General features: G+C 29.1%; 1 protein-coding gene across 8 annotated transcripts in view; it reads left to right on the top strand.

Moving 5' to 3' along the window:
- LOC129916613 (nucleolysin TIAR) overlaps positions 1-26,708 on the top strand; it is a 256,413-nt gene that overhangs the window by 220,468 nt on the left and 9,237 nt on the right. For 5 of the 8 annotated variants that reach the window (XM_055996652.1, XM_055996655.1, XM_055996657.1 and 2 more), the window contains 5 exons: positions 13,551-13,638; positions 14,849-14,924; positions 15,034-15,136; positions 24,846-25,035; positions 25,400-25,765. In XM_055996652.1, coding sequence (XP_055852627.1) covers positions 13,551-13,638; positions 14,849-14,924; positions 15,034-15,136; positions 24,846-25,035; positions 25,400-25,765 — 823 coding nt within the window. The remainder of the gene's footprint in view (positions 1-13,550; positions 13,639-14,848; positions 14,925-15,033; positions 15,137-24,845; positions 25,036-25,399; positions 25,766-26,708) is intronic. The other 3 variants (XM_055996654.1, XM_055996656.1, XM_055996653.1) reach the window with 1 other exon arrangement.

Below are 26,708 nucleotides of genomic sequence, written 5' to 3'. Positions count from 1 at the left end.
TTGTTTTCCATTATTCTTTCTTTAATACAAAGAATTTGAATTGACTAGCGGAAAAATACCCATAAAACTTTTTTATTTATAGAATATTTCAGACGAAAAACATCCAAATGTGATGTACTTTTCGCAGAAATTTTACTCCCAAATGTCCTCTGCTAAAAGTTAATCATGTTTAACAGGGTCTTTGTTGAGTGAAATAAGTGGTTGGTGATATTACTTCGGAATAAGTTTTATTAAATTCAGAGTTAAAATGAGTTAATGCTGATTAGTACTGTAAGACACTTAGTTTTCTTGATATAGCCAAATACAAAATTCAATTAGTTAAATAGAAATATTCCAGATTTTTAAATCTTTTATATTTTTTAATCGAAAAATTATAAACCTTAATTTTCCTATCTACTTCATTATTTTTTATGACTTCCTTTGCCTTGGCATCTCAACACAATAACCATATCGTGTGTGTTCTGCATTTAAATATTCAATCTTGAGCTATTAAAATCTTTTACTTACAAAAAAAAAGAAAAAAAAACACAAACAAATAAATGTTTCCGAAAGATTCCAACCAAAACTCTTACAATTCTAAATGTACTCCACTTAAACTCTTAAATAAGTACCAACTTCCTTCTATAATCCCAACAACGACGAAGTATAGAAGAAAACGAAAAAAAGAAAAATACATATCAAATTCGAATTTTCCAAAGTCAAACCCCTAAACACCCCAACATGCATGCTAATATCCTTTTCAATTCAATTTCACTTCCTTTCATGGGGTTTTTTCTCTTTAGTTTTCTCATTTTTTTTTTGACTTAAAAAAAAAAAATATTTCTAGAGATTTCATTCTATTTCTGAAATTTTCGTACACAAACCAATGTGTGTGTGTGCTAGGTTCCTATACTGCATGCAGAAAATACCTGTGTATGAATAACCTACCTTTGCGTACATAGCTATTGTCGCACGCTTCCGCAAATCCTATTATCGAGCGATTTGCAAGGATTCAGCGCGATTATTTTGTGTGTGCCTGGCTGTTTGGCTCACGCTCCAAGAGTAATCATGAGTTGGCTCTTCCACAAAACCACCTTGTCGTCATTTTATTCCATTGGATTCTTATCATATTTATACATACACCCGCTCGCCTTTTTCGTCTCTGTAGCGTCGTCGGTTGGTCTTTATAGAGGCCATAGGCATACACATAGTGGGGTGCAAATTAAAAATGCAAATGTGAACCCGCAAATCACTAAACCAATTTCACGATTGAAAAAGAAAAAAAAAAAAACGAAAAATGGAAAACTTGATGGGAGCCTGAAACTCGACCCATTTGATGTGTGTCCTTAAAGCTATCTCTTTTTCATCCTTTGTGTTTATGTATATGTTGGTATTTTATTTGCCAAGGGCTGCACCGTTGTTTTTGTATTTGTGTAGTGTATATGTATGTAGTTTTTGTGTTTGTTTGTATGGCTGTTTGGGGGGGGGGGTGGGTGTCATGGTATTTGGTATATTGGGTTCATTGAAATGGTCCCGCAACCCGCATTCAAGAGATCAAATAAAATGTCCTCTGCTGTTTGTCAAAAGAGAGTGTGTGTAACAATGACTCATTAAGTTTCTTCTGAATTCTAATGAGATACAGTGCCATTAACCGATTCGGGGGGAGAGTATACAATTGCCCCTGCTGCTGCTGCAGCGTTCTTGTATTGTGTTTATATTTTATGTTTATGGTGCTACTGCTGCTTATATTGTGTGCTAGTGACACACCAGGGTGGTACTTTTTCAGTTGGTTATATTTTCAAACACACATTCTAAGAAAGAAGGGGCCCTTTTATGACCCTTGAGATATTAACATCTCCAGTTCTAAAATGACTCTTGAATTCGTTTTGTGGATTAATATCAAAAGGAATGCTGCAGGGAATATTCCAAAACAATTTCAAACACGCGTTTGAAATTGAGAGGAATGAACAGATAGCCATTATGGAACTTAGAGAAAAAGGGGGTCCGTTTGAAAGATGTAGATTTCATTTCTATGGTTGTCAAGCTCAGCTTTTTGGGATTTTATAGCGAGAAGAAAGATTCATGATTCCAACCCCATTGCGTATCCATAAAAGGTCATCTAGTATCTAATTTCAATGTAAGTCTGAAACCAGAGGACTAAAATGATAAATTTTTGACCAAATAGTTTTTTTTTTTTTTGCTAATACAAGAATTTTGTTTTTTGTTAGTGTCAATATGTGACAAAATTTAGTGTTTTTCACATCTTTTCAAGTCCATAAAGCCAAGGTAGCTTTTTTATAACGACATCCGATTTTTTACATAATTTTACTAATTTTTCTTTTCTATGTTCTAAAACGCATTACTTTTTTTAGCTTGTTTTAAGAAAAAAAACGAGTCATTTAATAAATTGCTGAAAAAATTACTTGATATTAGAAAATTTGAAAAAAAAAAACGTTAAAAGTTCAAAAAAACGATTGTTTCTAAAAACAGAAAATAAAAAATTTTTCCAGTGTTTTGAAAAGCTATTTTACTGAAGAGTTTTACGAGTTCCACTAATTAAAGTTTAATCAAAATTGGTTGTGTCATTAAAAAGTTATTAAGAAATATAGCTCTATGGGTCAAGTATAGCTATTTCTTACTAAATCATTCAGAATACATTTTTTTTGCAGTTGAAATTATTTGAGTTATTCTTGAAGAAAAATGGAAAAAAGTATAATTTTTTGTTATCAAAATAATATTCAAAGAATTGACACTTAAAAAATGTTAATTTTTACATGTTTAATTTATTAATCATAATTTTCTAAGAGTTTTGTTTATTAGTTGAATCAATAAGAATTCAAAATGTTTAACAAAAGCTCAGATTATTTACAAATCTTTATAAGATAACTTGAATTGGGTATGTTGATAGGCAAAAACGGTAACAATTTTATATTGAAAACAAAAATACTAAATTAAATTAATTTTATACAGAAAAGTATTATTTAATACATCCGTTTTTAGCTGCATAGTACTCTTTTCTCAAAAATAGTAAAAAAAAAATATATGGCAATCCTGTTTCAAATTAGTTTAAGATGGTAAACAAGGCGCTGAAACGTATTTTTCAAAAATAAGGGGCAACGGAAGGGATACAAGTTATTGGCAAAACATCTTAAAAATCTGCTCTATCCTTAAATATGTTCCCAAAAACAAAATATTATTCAACAACGTCCATTTACAATGCTGCCGATAATCTCGTAAAAGCCCTAACAACATTTTTCATGCTTATGAGTTAGGGAATTAAAAATCAATCAATAGGGAATTACTAAATCGTTTAACGCAACCTGAATAAAGAAATTTAAAAAACTAGGTGTGCTTTATTTTTACCAATTATGTACTTCATCTTAAAAATTTAGACATACTTTTTAAAAGATTTAAAAAGCCCTTTGTTGTAAACTGATTTACAAGAAATTTGTATTACAATTATAACTTCTTAACTTAGAGAAAAACCGTTGAAAACTTTAAAACCGACTTGGAAGACATATTTCTTTGAAATTCTGTATTGTTACTTTTGAAGGAGAAATAATACTAAAAAATTCATAAAAATTCCTAACTGTTACATAAGGCATTTCAGAAAAACATCTCGGTCTTTTTTCTGCAATCAGAAGTTTATAAAAAGCCTTATGTGGTAGAAAGTAGTGATGGAAACTATCGAATGATTTGAACTATCGATAGTTAGTAACTGAATGAATTGAACTATCGAATAGTTCATTCATTCATTTATTCATTCGAATAAAAACTATCGAATAAACTATTGGGTAACAAAAACTATGCGAATGAAAAAACAATCGGGTTGGGGTCAAAATTCTGCCGGGGTCAAAATTCTTTTGTCAAAATTCTGCTTTCAAAATTCTGCTTTACAAAATTGTGCTTTCAAAATTCTGCTTTTCAAAATTCTGTTTTTCAAAATTCTGTTTTTCAAAATTCTGCTTTTTATAATTCTGTTTTTTAAAATTCTGCAAAAAATTAAAAAAGGGTTTGGAAAATGTTAAAAAGCGCGCGCTTTTTAACATTTTCCAAACCCTTTTTTAATTTTTTGCAAAATTCTGTAAAATCATCTTCTTGAAAAATTATCTGCTTATTTGATTACTTACCTACATAATTTGCATTCTTTGAATGCATATTAATTTTTGTTTTATAAATGAATAAATTTGAAAATATTAAGAAAAGGTTTTTAATACTAAACATTTCCAAAAATAATTCAAATTTTTTTAATTTGTCAAATAAAGATGAATATTCAAAAATTTGAAAAGAAAAGGAATATCTTGTATCAAACAACATCGGTTCCAATAAGTTATAGATTTTATTTGAAAAAAAGTCAGTCTATGCATTTTAAAAAATGTTTGCGACACTTAAACAAAAAAAAATTAGGAAAGTACCAATGTTGAATTACATTAATGAGGTGTATTTTTCTTTAGTCAGCGCATATGCTATAAAAAAAAAACAGAATTGGCAGAATTTTTTTGTTCAATTATAATGCTGGCAGAATTTTGAAAAGCAGAATTTTAAAAAGGAGAATTTTGAAAAGCAGAATAGAAAAAAAGCAGAATTTTGAAAAACAGAATTTTCGTTAAAAAAGCAGAATTTTGAAATGCAGAATTTTGAAGCCAGAATTTTGACCCGATCCCAAAACAATCTTATAAAAAAACTATTGGAATGAGAAAACTATCGTATAAAAAACTATTCGAATAAAAAAAACTACTGAATAAAAAAACTATTCGAATGAAAATAGTAACTAAATGAATGAATGAATGATTTAAAACTATCGAATGAATGATTATTTTACAACTATCGATAGTTTAATAGTTTTTGTTTAATAGTTCCCATCACTTGTAGAAAGGGCTTTTTGAATTGTTTGTCCTAATGATTTGTACTTAGGGTTTTTAGATATTGTTTTTTTCTGAAGAAATAGGCTAAGAAATTAAATGATAAACAAAATCAGAGACGATGCGAGAAGCGATGTCCTTCTAAAATCAAAATCGATAATTTTGTAGTTATTTTCGACTGTAATATAACCTGGGATATTTTGAAATTTGATGAAATTAAATTTTTCAAATAAGTACTTATTAAAAAAAAAAACTAAAACTTCTCTCAACAATTTGCACGCTGAAACTTAACTATAGCGCAAAATACTGGCTTACTAGGAATATGCTTTCATAGCATTAAAAAAATTTCTGCTTTCATCAAAATAAACTTTATTTGAATAGCTGTATTTTGGTAGTTACAATGACTAAAAGTATACTTTGAAGCTCAAATTATATTACAATTTTCAATTTTTGCCAATGTTTCGTACGAAATTTGAGGCCAAAAACAAAGGGCGTTTTGGAAATATCTCATACATAGAAAGGAAAAAGTCTCCTTCAGATTTTTTAAAATTTTTAATTTTTTAAAACTTTTTTAAGGTAACTTGAAGAAATTATGAATGTATTCACATTTTTTTCGACCAACTTTATAGAAATTAAAAACCAATAACTTTTCTAATGCACCCCTGAGATATCTCTTTCAATTTCGAATAACGAACTGAAAAGTGTTTCTTTGGTTGTTTTTACCCTTAATTTCTATACCCTTTTCAAAGTCGAAAAGGGTATAGGGTGATGGTGTGGTGTTGTTGCTGCTGCTGTTGGTTGCCACTCTTACAATATTCCTCTGCACGCTACACCCATCAACGAACGAAACGAACTCAGTTCTTTTTTTAAACAAAAACTGCATCTGTGTGTGCGAATTTATTTGCGTGCGCTGATGTGTGTTGTTTAGATACACACATATAAATTGTAGATCTATAAATGTTTCTATGTATATTTGTTACATCGGTCGCTTTCTCTTGGTGAATGATGTCAGATGATGATAGTGGAAAGCATAAAGCCGGGTGGGTTTTTGAGTCGATCCTTATGGGGTGGTATAGTATAGATGGCGTGGTTGGTTGGTGATGGTATAGTTATAGTATATCCACGACGGAGGAGGAAGCTCAAGAGACAATTACATAAAATAAATGTGTACACACAAATGTACATACATCATACAGCAATTAGCATACAACAAATAAAGCGACAAAACTAAGAAACTAACACACTGAAGAACCGGTTGACAGCGCGCACAAATTCCTATGCACAGAGTAAGAAGAGTAAGAGAGTACATATAGCAGCAGTTAAGGTCCCTGACAAGAAGAAGCAAGGGTAGTAGTTGTATAGTTAGTGTACTCGTGTATACAACTACTAGATTGCGATGGCAATGGGGTTGGGGTTGTGGAATTGGATAAAAGTAGTGGCTGCAATCTGATGATATGGGCGGGGGGGGTGTGTGTTTGGGAGAACTAACTACTGTATAGTGTGGTACCTTTTTCGCTCTCGGATCATTAGAAACACAAACAAAACAAACGGCAATAGAAGCTTGAAAATAAAACAATAGTGTTGAGGCATATTATAGGGCTTGAAAGGACGACGACGACGACGATGAGGAAGGGTATAGATAGATATATAGAAATATATACGATTGCGCGAGTCTATCTGAGCTTTAAGGATGAGGCCTTTTCAGTGATGGTTGTCATCATCATCTAGTGTAAGAAGGATCGGGGAAGAGCGCAACTTCATGGAGTACGTAACGGTTGCTGCTCGTTATAGTTTTTTTTTTCGTATGCTATTTTTTTTTTCACTCCTCATCCTTACTCTAGATATATACAAAACACCAACAGAAGGGGGGTGGTAGTTGAATGAGCCACGCTATGTTCCCTAATTACTCTTGAAATTCGCATTAAATGTGGGTTGTAATTAAAGTTTTTAATTTTCCTTCATTTCCAAGTTGTCTGTCACTGAAGGAGGTGAAATGTTGTTTGTAGTTGTATGCGATGAGTATTGGTGTGAGTATAGGAGTATAATTTGGTATGAGTGAGTTAAATGAAGTTTTTTTTCGTTTTTTGAATTTAAAGTAAATCTAAAGGGTTTACTTTAAGGTGCCAAGGGATCATCTTAGATGTTAGTTTTTCATTTATAATTATTTTCAAGGGTTTCATTATGAATACGATGAGTTATGTTTAATATTTGATGGGTTTTAGTGTAGAAATAAGTAAGGGGGAAGAAATTCATAGCTGAATAACTATCTTAATACTGATAGCACAAGATAGCAATAGATGTATACCTACGTGGAATAAATTAAAACTTATTTGAAATGTTAAATTAATGTGCTATTATTATGTATATTCTGGAAATTTGAATAAATTTATGAAATAAAATTATTCTTTTTATTTTTTTAATTTCCGTTGGATTCAAAATTGGCGTTAGCACAAAAAGCGTGTCTTTGTATGAAAAAAAAACTGTTTTTGATAATTTTTAAATTGTTATCTCTTAGTAGCAGAAAAATGTTACCTTTGGTGTTAACAAAATATAAGATTAAACCCACATAACTAAAATACCAAATTACTTATTGCATTTTATATGTTTTATCCAACAAGAAAAGCAAACAAGATAAATTTTACCGTTATTGAAACTAGAAAAACTTTTAAACCTTTCGTTAGAGTACTACCCGAAAAATCATCAATTTAAAAATGTTTGTTTTCATGGTGAAAGCAATTAAAATGATAAAGGTCTGACATTTTTGATGTTAATTTTTTATTATTCAGAACATCTTTAAGAGAACAGTTACCAAAACAAGGTCTTTGATTAATCTTTGTGTTATGAATGATAAGGATAATAAATATCTATGTGTTTGTTTTAAAGGATTATGAAATTTCTATAAAATGAAAACATTAATTACCTATACCTCAAGACACTGACTATGAATTTGTATAGGTACAAACCATTTCATAGAATTAGGTATTGAAGAATTAAATAATTTTATTATTTACACTTTAAAAAAGAATCCTTTTCAGTATTCGTATACCTACTTTTTTGATTAGGTACACTGGTTAACAAAATTAAACTTTTTTTTTGTTGCCGAAACAAAAATATACTTTTCTGAAGGTTTTCGGTGTGCTGAACTCGAATCCAAAGTCAAAAAAAAATTAATCAGCTCCCGTTTTTGAAATATTACCGTTAGAGTATGCAGAACTTCGGACCTTATTCTTTTATATAAGGAAAATTGTTTGAGCATATTTAGTAACGGTTTTTATAAGAACTATTTATCACCTTTTTAAATCTGTTAAAGTCTTTCCGATATCTTTTTTACTGCCCGAGATATCCCCAGTTGTTTGGTATTTTTATAAATTTTATAACGTCATTATCTCCTTTATGATATATGAAGAAAAACCCACTTACTTAATTTTAAGATATCTCGGGCAATACAAAAGATATTGAAAAGATTTAAACAGGTATCGAAAGATGGAAAACAGTTTTTATAGAAACCGTTACTAAATATTCTCAAACAATTTTCCTTATACAAAAGAATAAGGTCCGAAGAAATCAAAAAAACGTTTTTTTTTGCATTTTCTAACGGTAATATCTTAAAAACGGGAGCTGTTTCAACACACTGAAAACCTTCAGAATAGTATATTTTTGTTTCGGCAACAAAACCCTTGTAAAACAGTGTTATTTATTATTTGGGCCAAAATTCTTTTTAGTGCCTAAAAAGTTGTCGCTTTAGTTGAATTTAATTTTTCTTGAAGAAAAAGTACAAATTAGTAGAAAAACTAGGTATATTGAGTTATAAAATTAACATTGTTTACATTTACAACAAAGAAAGAAGAGAAGACAAGTTTGAAACCCAAAATTGAATTGTTTGCAAATCACGGTAACATTGTGGTTTATCTTGGTAACGCAGTGGTATTTAAAGTTTTAAAGCTGATTTTTGTTAACACAATGAAATAAACTTTTAATTTAAATTAATTTTTCTGTGATTTAAATTCATAGGAGACCTACGTTGTTACTATAGTTTCAAATAGGAATATCAGAGAGCTTAATTATATGATTTTTATAAACAAAACTGAAATTTGCTGTAAATTTGTTTGGTTTTGATCACTTTTTGTTTAAACTTTCATAAATATAGAAATATCATTCAAAACATCGTTGCAAATGTTATTTTATTATAGATTTTCTATGTCAACTAAAATATACGAAAATATATTGATAAAAATTTCCATATTTTTTTTTTCAAAATTCACTACCCTAATTAAGCATCAAAAAGTATTTTGGCCCATTTGTTGAAAATTATATTTCACCAATGAAGTTGCTTACACACGATGTAATGTACATTGTACATCAGGTTATCTTAAAATTTTAATATTTTGTTAGATTAAGTTGGAGTTCCTTTTGAAGACCAGGGTCCTATTGCACCTACTACTTTGCACTTTGCATTTTGCAACTTTGCAAAACAATACTTTTTTGCAAAGTAAAAGTGCAAAGTGTTGCACCAAAAATTAAAAGTTCCCCACTTTGCACTTTGCAATTTTTGATTTTTTTTTTTTGCAAAGCAAAAAGTGTGGCGTTGCACTGACTTAAAATGGAACTTTGCGTAATTTGAAAATTTGCAAAGTAAAGCAATAAATAGTTTCAACTTCTTTTCGTTGTTAAAAAAGGTTGAAATCTTCCTTTTTTACTTAAACAACGATATCTTTTGAAATTTTGTTGTACTTTACTATAACATTTGTTATTTTGTTGGTTATCGTTATAGTTACTTAAAATAAATAGAAAATAATAGAATTTTTAATATCAATATAATATCATTATTTTAACTTTAAATTGCAATCATTCTTTGAATGACGGATAATTTTTAGCAAGGAGGGTGGCAATTCTAGAGGAGGCTATGTGGCCTTGAAGCAGAGGGCAGAGGTGCGTTCTTTATTTTACCATAGTTTACTTATATTTTTAATATCGAACTAAATGGTCTATTGTTTAGTTACAATTTCTAACTATTTGACATCGTTCCTAGACTCCTTTGTCAAATAGTGTCAAATATACACGATTCTTAACTATTTCCAACTCACTTCTATGATATGAGTTTAGTGAGTTGTTGTTCTAAGAAATAAGATGTTTGGTTTTCAAGACAATTCAAACATTTTTATTACTTTTATCAATCAGCGGAAAAATTAAATTAAAATGGAATTTTTGAAATGATGGAAAAAAAAATATTTTGAACATGATTTTTGGTTGTAATAAAGTAATTGGAATTATTCTAAAAAAAATTGGTCGTTTGACAGTTTAACATTATCTACCAAAAAATCGTTCCTAAATGATTTTTAAACAGAACACAACAAATTCTAATAATGCCAGTTCAATTTCTTTTCACGTACTAACCATAGTTAAATATTCCCAATATTTAATTATTCCTAATTTCAAAATTCATTCTTAATTTTACATCACTCACGTACCTATTACTATACTCTTTATCTTCAAAAAGTCATTCAAAGCGATTCATTTTAAATTATCATTTAATATACCCGAACTTTACACGAGAAATGGACATCCGCAAATGAAATTTTGTCTTTGCATATTATTGCAAAACTTTGCAGAATTTGATATGTAAAATGCAAAGTTTTTTTGGTTGGTGCAACGAATTCGAAGAATTCTCTGCAAATTGGCAAAACTTTGCACTTTTCAGAAAAGTACTTTGTGCTTTGCAAATTTGTCGTTGGTGCAGCAAAATTTGCAAAGAAGGAATTTTTGTTTTACTTTTCAAAAAAATAGTTTCCTCTTTGCAAATTGGAGTTTGATGCAACAGAATTTGCAAAGTTAAAGTGCAAATTTGCAAAATGCAAAGTGCAAAGTGGTTGGTGCAATAGGGCCCAGGTACCGATTAAGTCAGAAATTATAGTTTTCAATACAGAAATGCAACTTGACTAGGTATGTAGGTATATTATAGTAAATAAAAAAAAAAAAACAATCCAAAATATAAACCAGGTATAATAGGGTGCTTCTTAAAAGTCAATTTTCGAAATTTTAATGGGACACCCTTTCATTTTGTTCTTCCTGCCTTAAATATAAATTGGGTAAAATTTGGTCCAGTTTAAACACGTTCTAGGGGTCGCTACCACAATTCAAATTTTGTTTTTTTTTTCTGAGAAAATTTTAAAATTTGTAATCAGAATTAAGTACTTTATATTAAATCTTTAACTATTTTGAAAGAAATTTTGATAAAAATACAGCGGAATAAAAATTAAGCTTAATTTTGAATATTTTTGAATTTGACATTTTTTTGTGTTATTCTGTAAAATAGCTAACTGAGGGATCTTTCTTAATTGAAAAATTCAATGATTTTATCTAAATGTTTATGAGCCTTTTATCTTTATTCTACAGACAGTTAACTGACTGTTTATTAGAAGATTGAAAAATCGGGTCTTAAGCGTACTTTGTAGTGTAACAAAAAAAAATTTGTTGAAATTGATCTTTTTTTTTACTTAAATCTTTAGTGAATGGTAGCGACCCTTAAATTTTAATATTAAAATCGGAAAAAAATACCATATACTATGCTTATATGGTAGAACATAATGCAGTTGTGTCCCATTAAAAAATCGAAAAAAAGACCATATAAGAAGCACCCTAATAAACCTACAAATGTTATGTAACAATTCTTTAATTATTGTAACATATCATTAAGTATTTATGGTCCTCAAAGTAAAGCAAGCTCCGAAAACTTATGTACCTTAAATAATACATATTGAAAAAAAAGTTTAACAGCTTAGAGAGAAATTTTTTTTTTTTACATTTATTTGGATTTTTTTTTTTTATTTATGTAGTCAACATCTCCAACTTTACTTAAGTTAAGGTAACAATTTTTGATAGACAGTCTATGATGCATAAGATTGCACATTTGATTCATTTGACCCAGTTTTAGCATTTGATTGTTTAAATAATATCAAATTGAAAATACAGGCTTTGAATTTAGGTTTATAGTACTAGACGACTCACTCTATTCTACCATACATTTTCCATCCATTTAAAAGAACAAGGCAAAAGTTCTTGGGGACAATACGAAATAAAAAGGATAAACAGGACTTTCTTAACATTTTATTGTTACTTCAAGTCCAAAGTACCAAAATACAAATTGGAGTAGCTATATTTCCTTTTCCCGTGATTCGTCCACAGTTTTTTTTTTTTTTTAAGTGTGATAAGTGTGATATCCAAAAGTATTCACTTTGAAATTTTTTACATTTAATTCCAAAAGTGTGAAACTCTACAACAACTGCTTGAAAAAATAGGGGCGGAATAAATGTATTATTAATTTGCAGAGGGATTTCCATCACCAATTTTTACCCTTTTTTTAATTATTTCAATTTTCGTTGATCGGAGTTTAAAGATGTGCAGGCACGAAAAATTCAACTTATGCATATGAAATTTTCAAATTGATTCAGTGTCCTAGGTATACATACACAGGTTTACTGATAGCAGACAAAATTTTAGTTCTATTATTGTTCAAAGAAACCTTCTCTAAATTTTGTACCTTTTTCAAACCTTCATTTGATATACAAAAATTGACAGCTTTGGTATAAAGATTATTATACCAATATCCTTTAGTGTACTAAATTTTATTTCCAACTTTTTACTCAATGACACCACTGTACTGTGGTTTTTCCTAAATAAAATTTTCTTTAAATATATTTTCGGTAATACTCCTATTACAACATTTTTTAAACTTTGTTATCACTTTATGAAGTAGGCATTTACTAGTTTTGAACATGTCAGGAAAGGCTTAAAAAAACCAAATCTTTAGACATGCTTTTCCCATCAACAAATGTTGGATACGAAAGATGGATTGACGCTTCAATAGTAGCTATCTCGAAATTTCTTCAAAATCGGGAAAAAAAAAGTAAATTCTCTAAGCTCACAATTTAAATAAATTTAGTATAAAATTTAAGACACTCTTAAATTTCTATTTTTTTCCAAAGAACTTTAAAAAAGTACCTTTTCATGGACAACCATTACTGTAACTTTCTCCTTACTGTCGTATCATTACCTTTTTTCATCTACAATATTGCCAAAATGGCAGGTAAACTATTTAATTTTTTTTTTCTAACAAAAAAAAAAGTTTAAAAATAAATTAACAGCTTTTGTAGAAAAGTTTTTTTTTTTTAAATTGCCATCTCATCTAAGGCTCACTTTGCCGAGTAGTTTATGTTAACGAAGGTCTCTCGTCTCTTTTCATTTTCATATTGCTCTGCCAAAACTAAGCTATACTCAATCTCTTTATTTTTTTTTAATGAAATTTAATTTGTTTTGAACAAAAAAGGTCATGCAGAGAACAAAAAAAACTCATTCTTGAATATCATGAATAATAAAGCTCCTCATTGAAGATTAAAAAAAAAAAAAAATGAAAAACAAAAAAATATTCCAATTGAATTTGGCAATGAAAAAGGACGTCGAGAAATTTGTTTCGTCCTTTTGATTAATTGATTTTGAATATTTTTTCGTTTATACCTTTTATATAGAAAATGAATAGCTATATAGCAGCAAAGCTACAACAACAACAAACCCTTATAGAATTACTTTCTCAAATTAAATTCTTAATTACAAAGCATAAAACCTAACCTTTCCTTTCTTTCCTAGTATATAACAGTACCAAAAACACCTTTTCTAACCAAATTTTTTTTTTGTTTAACCCTTGTTTATTTGCAGAGCATTTCCACATTTTCGTTGGCGATCTTAGCTCAGAAATTGAGACTCCACAATTGCGAGAGGCATTCACACCCTTTGGTGAAATATCGTAAGTATATTAATTTCATGCTAATTTTCTTTAAATGGACACCATTTTCGTTTTGTTGGATGTTAAACCTTCCTTTTCAATTCAATATGCGGCATAATGGCTATGGCACCCGGTGTGGTATAGTAGAAGAAGAGGTGGAGGATGGTAGATGATTTAAATTCACCGCTGAAAATTCAAAACCATGGCTTTTTGGAGAGTTTGTAATTCTCAAAACAAAAGGTCAACAGCAATAACCAACAGAATAAAGAAAATCCCCCCTACCCGATCCTTCCCTATAAAAAGTCATAACATTGAAACCCCTCTTTGTGGAAAGTTTACGAAAATATAATTCGTATATAAGTTTTCCTACACAATTTTAACTTGCGAGTTATTTATGAAATAAGCTGCATCGATTACCACACTTCTGCGTACAGTTCTTGGTACAATATAATAAATTCTCTGGCGGTGGTGGTGGCTACTGGTGTCCTTTTTGGCTGCCTGACTGGCTGGCAGCTGTTGTTGGCGCTTTGGATGGACCAAGCTGTGGTGCGGAAAATGCATGAAATTTCGCGCAAGACACAACCCCCGAATAAGCATCCCACCGAAAAAGTTGTTGTACACTCTTAGTTCATGGCTGGTAAAGTAGTGTGGAGAGCTGGAGCATGGAACTGTGTTCCTTGTTCCTTCCATTGGCTAGCGAATTGAAAACATCTGCCAGCCAAACAGGCAACTGAAGGAGTTAATTAAGCAACTTTCGGAGGACTTTTGTATGGCAGCAGCAGTCAGTAGCTGTAGCTGTAGCAAACGCCAGGAACTCTCTCTCATAAACCGGGTGTCATAAGCCAGCGGCGGCACAGAAAAGGGTTAGGTTTTTATTTTCTCGTTGTTTCGATGCTCCATTGCTGGCTTTGGCTTTGTGGAAAAGTTTTCATGGCGTGAAAGTTTTTACTTTTGTATTTTTTTTTTTTGTTTATTTTTTATTTTTATTATTATTTTTGTTTTTTTTTTTTTATTCTTTTTAAGTAACGCCCTCTGTGTTTTTGCTTTTCAACTCCAATATAAGCTGACCGAAAAAACGAAGCCTTGAAAGGGCCATATAGCCTTGTAAACATTTTGATACTAAATGTCCTTTCAACAACAAGCAAACTATACTTGTGCAAGTAAATTAATTTATCTTTGTTTTCTCTTCCTCTCTTTTTTTTGTTGTTGTTTTTATTTGTTTTTGTTGCAGTGACTGCCGTGTTGTTCGTGACCCACAGACACTCAAGTCGAAAGGATATGGATTTGTTTCGTTTGTCAAAAAGACAGTAAGTCCATTTGGATTACATGAATTTTCAATCAAAATTGAATGACATTTTTTTGTATTTTATCTTTTTTTTTTTAATTTAATCAAACAAACAAACAAAAACAAAACAGGAAGCTGAAAGCGCTATTACTGCTATGAATGGCCAATGGTTGGGCTCACGGTCAATTCGAACGAATTGGGCAACACGTAAGCCGCCTGCAAGTAAAGGTGATCGTAAGTATAGTAATAATTTAGAATATAAAGAGAGACAATGAAATTTTTGCACAAATGATTTTTGATGAGGATTTTTTGTTGGTTTGTCTTCATTAAAACATAATTTATTTAATTTTATTATTTTCAAGATGAATAGGTTATAAAGAGACAATGTTTAGAATGAAAAGAGATTGTTGAATGGTAACGCTTGATCAAAACGAAGGTGAATAGAATTTTATTTATAATTTTGTTAATTTTTTTTTCTTTTTTTTTACATTTTTATAAATTTTTTTTTCTTAAGTTAAAATTTCTGCAATTTTTTACATAAAGTTATCAATTTTTCTTTAATTCTACTTTTTTTAATTAATTTTACAAAATTTTAGAAATTCTTTTCAATTGTACAAAAAAATTTTAGTTTAAAAATAATATAAAAAATAAGTTTAAATATAAAAAAATAAGCGAAAATTGAGTTTATTTACACTTACAGCTGCCAGTTTTTTTTTTAATTAACGTGTTCCCACACAAATATAAGATGATTTCCCGTTAAAATTTAGTGGATTTCTTTTAAAATTGCGTATATTCAAGAAAATAAAGAAGAAGATGGAAATCAACTTGGCAAAAAACCATGCATTAATTCTATTAATTTAATACAGAATCCGCTTGTAGTTTTTTTTTCTCCGGGTACAACTTCAATATTCTTTGTCATTATTATAAATCAATACAAATATATTTTTTTTAATTAGATAAGGAAATGATGTTACAAACTCCAAAATGTCATTTAAGTGGTCTGGCCACCCTGGGGGACTGAAAAATGCAATTTAGTTTTTTTATTCATAAATTCGAAAGTATGGGTGGAATACGAGATTTTATATTTTTTAACTCAATTTGTTGGTTAAAATTAAAAAAAATTAAAACATTTAACATACAAATTAGGAAAATGTAAAAGAAAAAATTACAAAATGAAACATCGTTCTTTAAAAAAATAAATAAAATATAATATCTTAAATGAATTTGAGCTCCAAAAAAGTTTTCCATTTGCTAAAAAAAATTCAAAATTGTTAAAAAGAAATTTTTTAGTAATACCTATCTCAAGTAGCACAAAAGTCTAAAATACACCAAAATATTTGGTGTATTTTTTGCACTTTCGTGATATACATTTTCAATATAAAAAATACACCATTTTCTCGTATATAATAAACTCCGGTGGTTTAAAAAATATACCGATTTTGGTGTATAAATGGCGCTAGTGGTATATTAAATGATCTGGTTTTTGGTGAAAATTATCCCTTTGAAATTGAAAAATACACAATAAATCTATGGATAAAATACACCATTTAAATTATTCTGATTTAAAATTTGAGCCAAAGTTTATTTTTTACCTCAAACAGTTTGATGAATTCTAATTCACACCATTTCTTATGAAATAAATGAAAATGAATTTTTATTCACTTTCATAATATTGCTATAAGAAACTAATGGTTAAATATGAATTTGTTTGCCTAATTTTAAAACGAAACACATTCTGTCTACTAATTTTAGATACTACCCCCTCTAAAAATCGAGCGCCTCAAAATGTCAGTGAATTAATGATTTTTTTACAATTTTAAAAATCAGTTTTTCAAATATTATAATTTTTTTTGTTGCTTTTACATTTTTTTAGAAGAGTTCTTTTATAATATAATATACCGAAGCGAAAAAACCAAGAATTCGGGATAATTAGGTCAATAAATATACTATTATAGTAAAATATTTAATCCTTGTCTTCTTTTTTTTAATGGCGGCCATTGAAAAATATGTCGTCTCCCACTTATGCATTCTGGTGAATTTTATGTCCACAGGGTGTACTTCCTACACCAAAGAGAGTGTACAAAATATACCGTTTTGGTTGATTTCAAAATCGATTAATTTTATGCACCATTAGTGGTATATTATAAAAACAACTGAATATCGGTGTATTTTTTGCACGGAATCTTAAAAAAATGTTGAAATTTTTTACAGAAAAGACAGTGGTATAATTTGTATACCAATAATTTTGAGAAATACACCATATTTTTTCAATTTCCTCAATTTTACACCAAAATTAATGAATTTACACTGATTTATACACCAGTGTGCTACTTGAGTACCTACTTTTTTTATTTTTTCTTTCTTATTACTCAATAAATTGTTTATTAAATTGAATTAGGTAATTCAGAACTCAGACTAGCTAGTACCGGCAATAATTCTTTTTAATAATGTTTTCAAGAAAAGATATACACCTTTTTTTAAAATGTAGTACTCTAATTTTATAACAAAAACGTTGGAGAAGTTTTTGAGAAAAATATACTTCAAAATTAGTATATGACAGGTAACGTTGTTTTTGTTAGTACAATATTTAAACTAAATTATTAAAATTTCCTTCAATTGAACCATTTTTAAAACGGTACGTTTTGGAGTTCATAAGATGTAAAAGAATATAATTTCGGATCCTGAAAAAAAGTTGAAATTTTTCTTTTGAAAAAAAAAGTTACTTGAAAACTTGTTTCACATTATTCATATGATTTAAGATTATGCATCAATAAAACTTGCATAGTTATATAGCATTTTCAAATTCTCACAATTCAAAATTTTCTACTAGTTATTAGAATAAAACATGAAACTGGACAATAATGGAAAGTTTTTCAATAAAAATATATACCTTCGTAGGATCAAAAATATTGGTTGATAATTGTATTAACTGAATAAACTTTAAAATTTCATGTATGAATTTATTTAAGCCAAGCAAAAAACTATACAACAAAATTCATGAAACTATGCAATTTGATAATCTTCTCTTTAAATTGATCATTTTGACTGGCAGGTAATGGTCTATTTATTTTTCAATAAAACAGAATTAATTCCAAAGAACTGAAATAATATGTGTAAACTGTGTTTTTCATTTTTAAAAACTAGTTTTTTAATATATTTACGAACAGAATTCATCATAAAAATCATAATTTTCCATCAATCATTTAATTAATTTTCAAACTTTTCATTTTTATAGAATATTATTTTCTCAATTTTCGGTATAAAAGATTTTTTGTAAAATGCTCTTTGAAATTGGGATTAATTTTATCTATAAATTATGATTTTATTTCCTGTTACTTCAATGAGTGAAAAAGTGATTTCCGTGAATAAAATATTCCTAGAATAACTACAATTCTACTGAAGAGGCGGATTCTCACAAAATTCTTTTTTGATCACAAAAATCTGATTATTTCTAGTATAAAAAAAAAAGATTTAATTAAAAAAATGTATTTGGGACATATGGTAGCCTTGCCATTTCATAAGATTATCTTTCGCATCGTTACTTCCTTGAAAGCCATATTTCTATGTGTAATATTTCCTCATGAATTTTTAAACAAACTTTTAGTAATATTTTTCTTTATCTCAAAACTTTTTGACTTCATAAAAATGTAGGATGTTGGTCTTATTTTTTGCAAGAATAAAATTAAGTAATGACATCGTTTAACGCCATGACCCATTTACATAATAAACTCTTATTTCCTCAAACAGCCATAGGGTCCAATAAACCCCTCCTATTTTTTTTTTTTTTTTTTGTATATGTTTGTTTTGTTTTAAGTCCATAAACTCAAGAGTCCCTCAAAGTGGTGGGAAATGGAAATGCCCACTCAAGTGCCTATTTCCTTTTCTCGTCTATAATATATCTTTAAAGACGCATCACACAATCCTTGGCAATAAATACCAAAACTTTATTCAACATTTTTATTAGGGTCTAATGTGTTTTCTCCTCAAGGGGGAGATTTACACTCCTTGTTCCATTTGCAAACTTATATTTATATTTTATATATGCAATATTTTTTTTTACATATTTTTGTAGACATTTTTATTTTCTTACTCATTTTTTTTTTGCTTTGAGATATTTTATTTTCCATATTTTACTGCAAACTATAAATTAAATCATTTACCATTCAAATTTTATTCCTTTAATATTACTTATATACACTGTGAAGTCTTGTTATGACACCCACCTCCCTCACTCTCTTTACTTTATGATATTGTTGGTCCTTTTTTTTTTCTATAATTTTTATTCGCTTTTAACACGATTTGCAAATGTTTATCCACGCACACTTTTCTCGAAAACCAGCAGCACAATCACAAACTATTCGAATGGAAGGGATACAAATAGAAACAAAAAAAAAATCCTCCAACATTTTCAACCTCAACACTTCATCACGAAGTCATCACAAAACCAACAACAAAAACAAAGAAAAAGGGCAAATTCCCAGAACAAAAGTAACGAGACAGAAATCGAAAAAAAGGAGCAAAAGGGAAGAAGAATAGAGAGAAAAATAAAAAACAATACCGTAACTCTACCCCCATTATACCGCCATTTCCCTTGCAAATGATTTATATTCGTTTATAGTCTGTGCTCGGGTTTCTTTCTATGTTGGGGTTGAATGTCCTTCTAAGGATTTGCATAAGGCCTTTATACAGTCGTAATTCCATTCAACATGTCAAATTATTGCCCATTTCCAATGTGGAGGTTATATCGTAAAAAAGTCACCACCATAATCACCCCCACATACCCCATCCTCTCCTATACATATTTGATTGTTTGTATTTTTGTATAAAAGTGTAATAAAGTTAAAGCATGAGATTTGGCCACAGCACCAGCATGAGACTAAATCAGTTTGTCAGGACGACGACGACGAAAAAAGAATAATAAAAATATATAAAAAGCGAAAAAACGAACCAAATAGGCGGCGCAGCGAATGCCCATTAAATTTTAGACCCGAAATTTTATTTTATGATTTTCAAATGGGCTATTTGACAAACGAAAAAAAATTCACAAGCGGTTCATTGTACACATCCGCTTTCCGCCCCTGTCACAAAAATGAATAACTTTTCCCGATGGCCGACGACGATGCTAAACCATATCGCCCTTAGAAGAGTATAGGGTATATATGGATGCCTGCCAGCTATTAAGTGGAACACTTAGCTCTGCAAAGAGCATGGCTTGGCAAAGCCTCTTGGGGGTTAATTCATAAACATAAGGTCGTGTAAGCTGATTTTCGCATAAATTTCAAAAAAAAAAGTTTTCTTTTTTATTATTATTTTCAAAAAATGTCATTTACCCTCGAATATGTTTATTTTTTTTTTTTTGTTCAGCTCAATGCGTCGATTGGAAATTGCTTATTTGTTTAAACATCGAATGTAATAAAATTCATTCGTTTGATAGGACACTTAAATAGGATCAAACTTTAAAGAATCTAAATTCCTTATATCTGTTAAACCCTTATGAGAAGGTATGTATCCTTGTTAAGAAAAGGAAGCAATTTCCAGAACAAGAATATAAATTTTTTTTAGCTTTTATAAATAAATTATATATTATACCTCTCCGACAAGTATACCTTACTATCATCTCTTGTATGTCGAGATATCATCAACTTTTTGTCTTAGAAAAAAGACCCAACAATATACACACAATTGTTTTCACAGTTCATTTGCCGGTTATAAAAATTATATTGCATCATGTGTAATAGTATAGATGGCGATACCTATACAATACTTGAATGTATTTTTTTTTCCTAATATTTTTACTCAAAAATTCAGTTTTCTTCCCTCTTAAAAAATCTTTTCCAGAAGAAAGCTTTTTGTAGCCATTTTGAATTGTCATGTTAAAGTAATAATATTACTAGATTTCAACTGGGTATAATTTTTATAACAAAAACTATCCTATCTAAAAATTTTAAATTTTTTCGTTTAAATACAAAAATAATATTCGTTAAACCAGGATTTCCAATACAGGCAACAAATTAATAAGTATTGTTAATTTATGATTTTGTAGATTGTTTTTTATATTAAGAAAAAAAGCTTTTTTCGTCTAGATTTTTTTTTTAATTTACCTATCCAAAGGAAACAAAAGAGCTGATCAGCAAACTTGATTTAGAATCAATAGAAATTTTTCAAGAAAAAACAAATACATTTGATTTGTTTTTCAATATTATGTTAAGTATGAATTCCACAAGAGTAGTAAAAAACACTGGGTAACACAAACAAATTTTCTAAAACCGTTGCTTATCATTTCTGACTTTTGGCGTTCAGAATAATAATTATAATGGGTCATGTTTTCTTCCCTATAGGTTGGATGTTCTAAGGTTCATAGGTTATTAAGTGTTTCCTTGTATATCAAAGAGTAGGGAAGAACGAAATTCTGGAGAACAGAGCTATTGATCTGTGAAACATTTATTTCAAAAGTGCATTTAGTTCCAAAGTTCAAAATAATGCACAAATTTCAAATGAACTTGACCCATTTATTATTATGAATGCCTCACTTATTGGAGAATGCTTTAGTTTTAACATTTTATACATTCAAATTCATACAAATTCTTCCAATTTAAATGAAACATAGAAACATTAAAATAGCATCTATATAAAATAACTTTTTCATCTAGTCTAATTTTCTCTTAGAAGAAATTAGTCATTTATTGAAGATAATTTGAGGTTTCTTCAACCCGTGAAATAATCCGGTTCGGTTTTACTCTTTGTGGAGAAAATGAAAGAATCTTGTCTAAAACTGACTGTCTCTCAAAATTATATATGTTATAGATATGCTAAAAGTTTTTGACTAAACCATTTTTGTAAAACTATTTTTTATAGTAAAAAGAAAAGGTGCTGCCAAAAGCTCATGAAATATATTTTTTTTTTTTTCAGTGTCCATAATATGGATGCAATGCATTTTAAATTTCAAATTGATTGGAAATATTTTATTACATTTCCTTTTCAATGGTCCACGGTGGTCGGTGAAAGTTGAAATTGATGTCAGAAATATTTTTTTGAAATATTATTGTTTTTTGGTACACTATTTAGCAAATCAAAAAAATATTTTTCCTACGATACAAGTACGCTAGGGCAAGTACATGATTCGAGAAAATTTGAAGTTCAGATAATGCGAAAAAAAAGTGAAAATCGCAATAATTCTGTCCGTGTGTATGTCTTTCTGTCAGTTCCCAACTAATAATTTTGCTTCTATAAAGCTTTATAGAAGCAAAAGAAGCATGTATAAAGCTTTACAGAAGCAAAGTTGTTAGTCGGGTTTGTATCTATCTTGAACTATAGCCTATTCTACTAAAGCGATTATATTCAAACTTGGTATGTGGTTCACTGAAATGTTTTGAAACTTTTTGTTTTTATTTATAAAAATGATTTTGAAATATAAAAACTATTAAAAACAAAAACACTCAAACGATTTAAAAAAACTGTTTCTCAAATTCTTTGTTATACAAGAAATTTAATGTTTGGAGGTCAAAACCTTTTAAAACGGTGCTTTCGTAGGTATCACGAAGTCCAGAATTTTATTTTTAGTGTGAATTAGTCTTTTTTTTAATTAAAAATCTATAAATGAGCCAGAGTCCTTATACATATTTGAAACTGGTATAAGTCTATGTAAAAGAAAAGCATTTAGTACACAATCAAATTAACTTCAATAATTAAACAGTATCCTGTTACTAAACCAAATATTGGAGTCAAAAAATATGTAAATTATTCCATTTTTATATTTGATCAAAAAAATCCTTTAAATTAATGTTTTTACTTGAATAACTTAATATTTTTTGAAAATAATGTAAAATGTGACCTATACCACTTTCAAATATAACGACTCAAATATTGCGTTTCGATAGCATCACATAAATTTTGTCGAGTTATTGATGCTTTAATTTAACTAAAAAAATAAAATATAAATCTGAACTTTGAAAAAAGACAGTTGCTTAAAATTTGTTTAGCATTATGACATTTGATTTTTAATGTTGGTAACACCATTACTGCAAAATAAAACTTGAAAATTTGATCTCTTTTAGATAATCGTTGTCTAATTTTACCTATATACAAATTAAATCTTTCTCCACTTTTTATTGATTTTCAATCTTAATCCATCTACAGCAATTTCCCTAATATATTTCAATCTAAAATCACTTTTTAGCACTTTTCCAGACTTCTTTGCATAGATTTACATTTTTTCTACATTATTTAAAATTGGATCTCAATATTTTGAATACGTTCGCGGTATATCGTTTTGAGTCTTTATTTTATCTTCAGTTTTTTTTTATACCTAATGAATAATTGTATACGAAAAACAAACATTTTGAATCACTTTTCTTGAGAATTTCGGGTTGATTGGGAATTTTTCTAATTCAAGCATTTATAATTTTTCAATTTTTAGCTTTATTGAAATTTCTCCTAGGTAGATTGATAAGATATTAATTATCAGTTAGTTTGTATAAATAACTTATAACAGAAGTGTTATGTCAATCGGTTAAGTATACCTACTATATTTAATTCTCTGAATTCTTCGAATAGGACTTCATTCGATTTGCTCAAAATGATACTATCGCTTGTAAACTTGATATATTAAAGATATATAATTTTATTTGTTATTATAAATTATATTATAAATTATTTCAATATTATTTTTATACCTACATAAATTACTAATATCTTTTTCAATCGTGTTAATTTTTTCAATTTAGTTCTTTTACTCTTATTTATATTAATTTTGTATAACATTTTTGTTTAATTAGTTTTATTTACTTGTTTTAATTTTTAATCAAAAAGAAATCATGTCTCATATTCAAACTTGTTGCTTTTGTGTATATTTATTTCAACGTCATGATAAACAAAAAGCTTCACCCATCTTAAAGAAAAAACAACATACAAAAATAAAAAAAAAAAAAAAAAAACATACAAACTTTATACAACTACCATTAAGAATGACATACTACCTCGGTAACAATGCTCTCCCGCTTACATGTGTCATTTTGCCTGCTACGAAGCAGTAAATTGTACTCTCTGTTGTATATCCCACCCTATACTTAGCTAGACATTTTTTTCCATGTTCCCTATCCTTCACTTAATTTATCTGCAGTCCTTTTATAAACATATAGAACGTATTTCAAAATAATAAAAAAAAACCTTGCATGCTGCAACATGTAATTTTATAAAGAAGAAAAATAATAATAATAAAAAAAAAAAAAATGAAAAAAAAAAACCATAATAAGAAAATGCACGTTCTACATACCTACACAATGATATTACACTCTCTATACACATATACAAACCCACATCTACTTCAAAGATTGTTTTTTTTTTTTTTTTTTTTTTTAATTAAAGCCTTTTTTTCAATCTAGCTCGGAAGTGAGAGAATAAAAAAAAAATTCTATTGCATGTTTTGCTTCAATAACATTTTTGCACCCAACAAAAAAAAAAAAAATCTCTGCCACATTTTAATAGTTCACCAAAAAAAAAATGAAAGAAAAAAAAATTACACATAATAAACCCAACACGCGAAGGATAACACTAAACTGGCATTTACAATTTTTCATTTTCATTTTCTGTTTTTTTTTTTTCGTTTTTTTTATTCTGATTTTTTATCACATAATTAAAATTTTTGTATAGCAAATATTTTTTAAACCAGCTTAATTAAGTGTGATTTAAGTTCATAATAAAAAAAAAAATTAAACAAAAAATGATTTATACATATTTTTTTATTATTTTTAAGCTCGTTAAATTTATATAAAAATTCAATTTTTTTTTGTTTTCTTTTAATTATTTGCACTTTTAATCAATACAAGATAATCTTTTGTATAGGAAATTTATCAGTGTGCTGTTAAATAATTTAAAATAAAATTTACTTAAAAAAGAAAAAATAACAATTTAAATGACCAATTTTTTTTTTGTATTTTTTTTATAGAAAATATCAAGCCGTTGACATTTGATGAGGTTTACAATCAGAGCAGCCCATCGAACTGTACAGTTTATTGTGGCGGTGTAAATAGTGCTCTAACTGCCCTCACCGAAGAGATCCTTCAGAAGACATTTTCGCCATACGGATCGATACAAGAGATTCGAGTCTTCAAGGACAAGGGATATGCTTTTGTACGGTAAGCTCAAGAGTCTGATGATGCTCTGCACTTATTATATCCTCTGTATCCTTAATGTCTCTAACTTTGATGTATAATAATTCAATTTCATAAAATAACAAAAAAAAACCTCGTGTCTATGTCAACACCCTTGGACCGGAACTATGAACCCACCATCGAAATCTACTTCCGTCATCCCACCATATCAAATCTATGCACACTAACACACACACACACAAACGACGTCAACGCCGATGATGATGATGGGGTATATCCTGCTGGGCATCTCTCGTTCGTCCGTCCATCGTCGTCGTCCTTTATAATATTATAACAACTTTCATGTGGGTGGTTTATACTGGTGATGCGATGTTGGAATTGGATATAGATTCTCAACAAAGGAAGCCGCCACTCATGCAATTGTCGGTGTGCACAATACCGAAATAAATGGTCAGCCAGTGAAGTGTTCGTGGGGCAAGGAGAGCGGCGATCCGAATAATGCCCAGACAATTACCAGTCAGGCATTAAATCAAACCGGATTCCCGTATGGTGTTGGGGCTGCGGCGGCGGCCGCCGCTGCTGCATATGGCCAGCAATTGGCCGGCTGCTGGTATTCACCAACACCAACGTATCCAGCATCATCGGCAGCGGCTGCGGTCACGCCAACGGCTGCATCGGTGCAAAATCAATTTTTGCAAGGAATCCAAGGATATCATTTTGGTCAATACGGCGGATACCAACAGGGATATATGGGGTATGTTCATACATATATAAATTGTTATATTTTTCTAGTCTACCCTACTATAGTATATGCGCTTTGTGTGCCACTTTATACCCAGCCAAAAGCTTTAGGTCCTATGGAGATGGAGGTGGTAGAGACATGGAGACTATAGCTGATGCTCTTGTTCTCTTTCAAAATCCTCTATTTTTTAAGTTGGCTTTGAAATTTTATGCTCTGTGCTTGTTTGCTATTAGATTTTTTCTGTTTTTAACATGAAACTTTTATTTTTTTTTTATAAATTTTTATTTTATTTTTTTTTTTTTATGTGGAAAGGGGAGGTTGGCGATTTCTGTCTGGAATTTTTCTAATGCAACTTTATTTTGCTGTAGGCACTAAAATCTTTAACGTTGGTCAAATTAAACTGCAATACATTTTTTGGGTGTTTCTAGATTATACAAAAAAACAGAAAGAGCTCTTGGAATTTGCAATTTTTTTATATAAACTTAGACGAGTCTAGTCTAGGAGACTTTTCTTTATTTATTATAAATTGAATAGAAAATAAACGATGAATGCTGCAAAACGAAATACTATACACTTTTAAAAAATACCTAAGATTTATAATTACACTGGTCTGCAAGGAAATCTTCCTTTTAATAAAACTATAATTTTCTAAAGGATTTTTGTATGTTGACTCCGAATCCGAAGTCAGAATTGGCCTAGCACATCGAGTTTTTTTTTAGATATTCCCGTTAGAAAATTAATTTTTTTGCTGTTTTCGAAGAAATATTTTGGCATAATTTAATCTTTTTCAATTAGGGTTTATGGAAGGGTTTATGGAAGAACTTATTTTTTTCTTTCAAATTCAGTTTCAATCTTCTCAATATCTCTTTTCTTCTCTGAGATATCTTAATTTATGTAAGTTTAGTAGGTTTGGCATATCTTACCATAAAGAAACTGATCTCTAAAAATTCATATA

This window comes from Episyrphus balteatus, chromosome 3, assembly GCF_945859705.1.
Source record: "Episyrphus balteatus chromosome 3, idEpiBalt1.1, whole genome shotgun sequence".
In the NCBI taxonomy this organism is placed as follows: domain Eukaryota; kingdom Metazoa; phylum Arthropoda; class Insecta; order Diptera; family Syrphidae; genus Episyrphus; species Episyrphus balteatus.
Note: the sequence above shows the minus strand (reverse complement) of the source record. Positions and strands in the feature narration are given on the sequence as shown.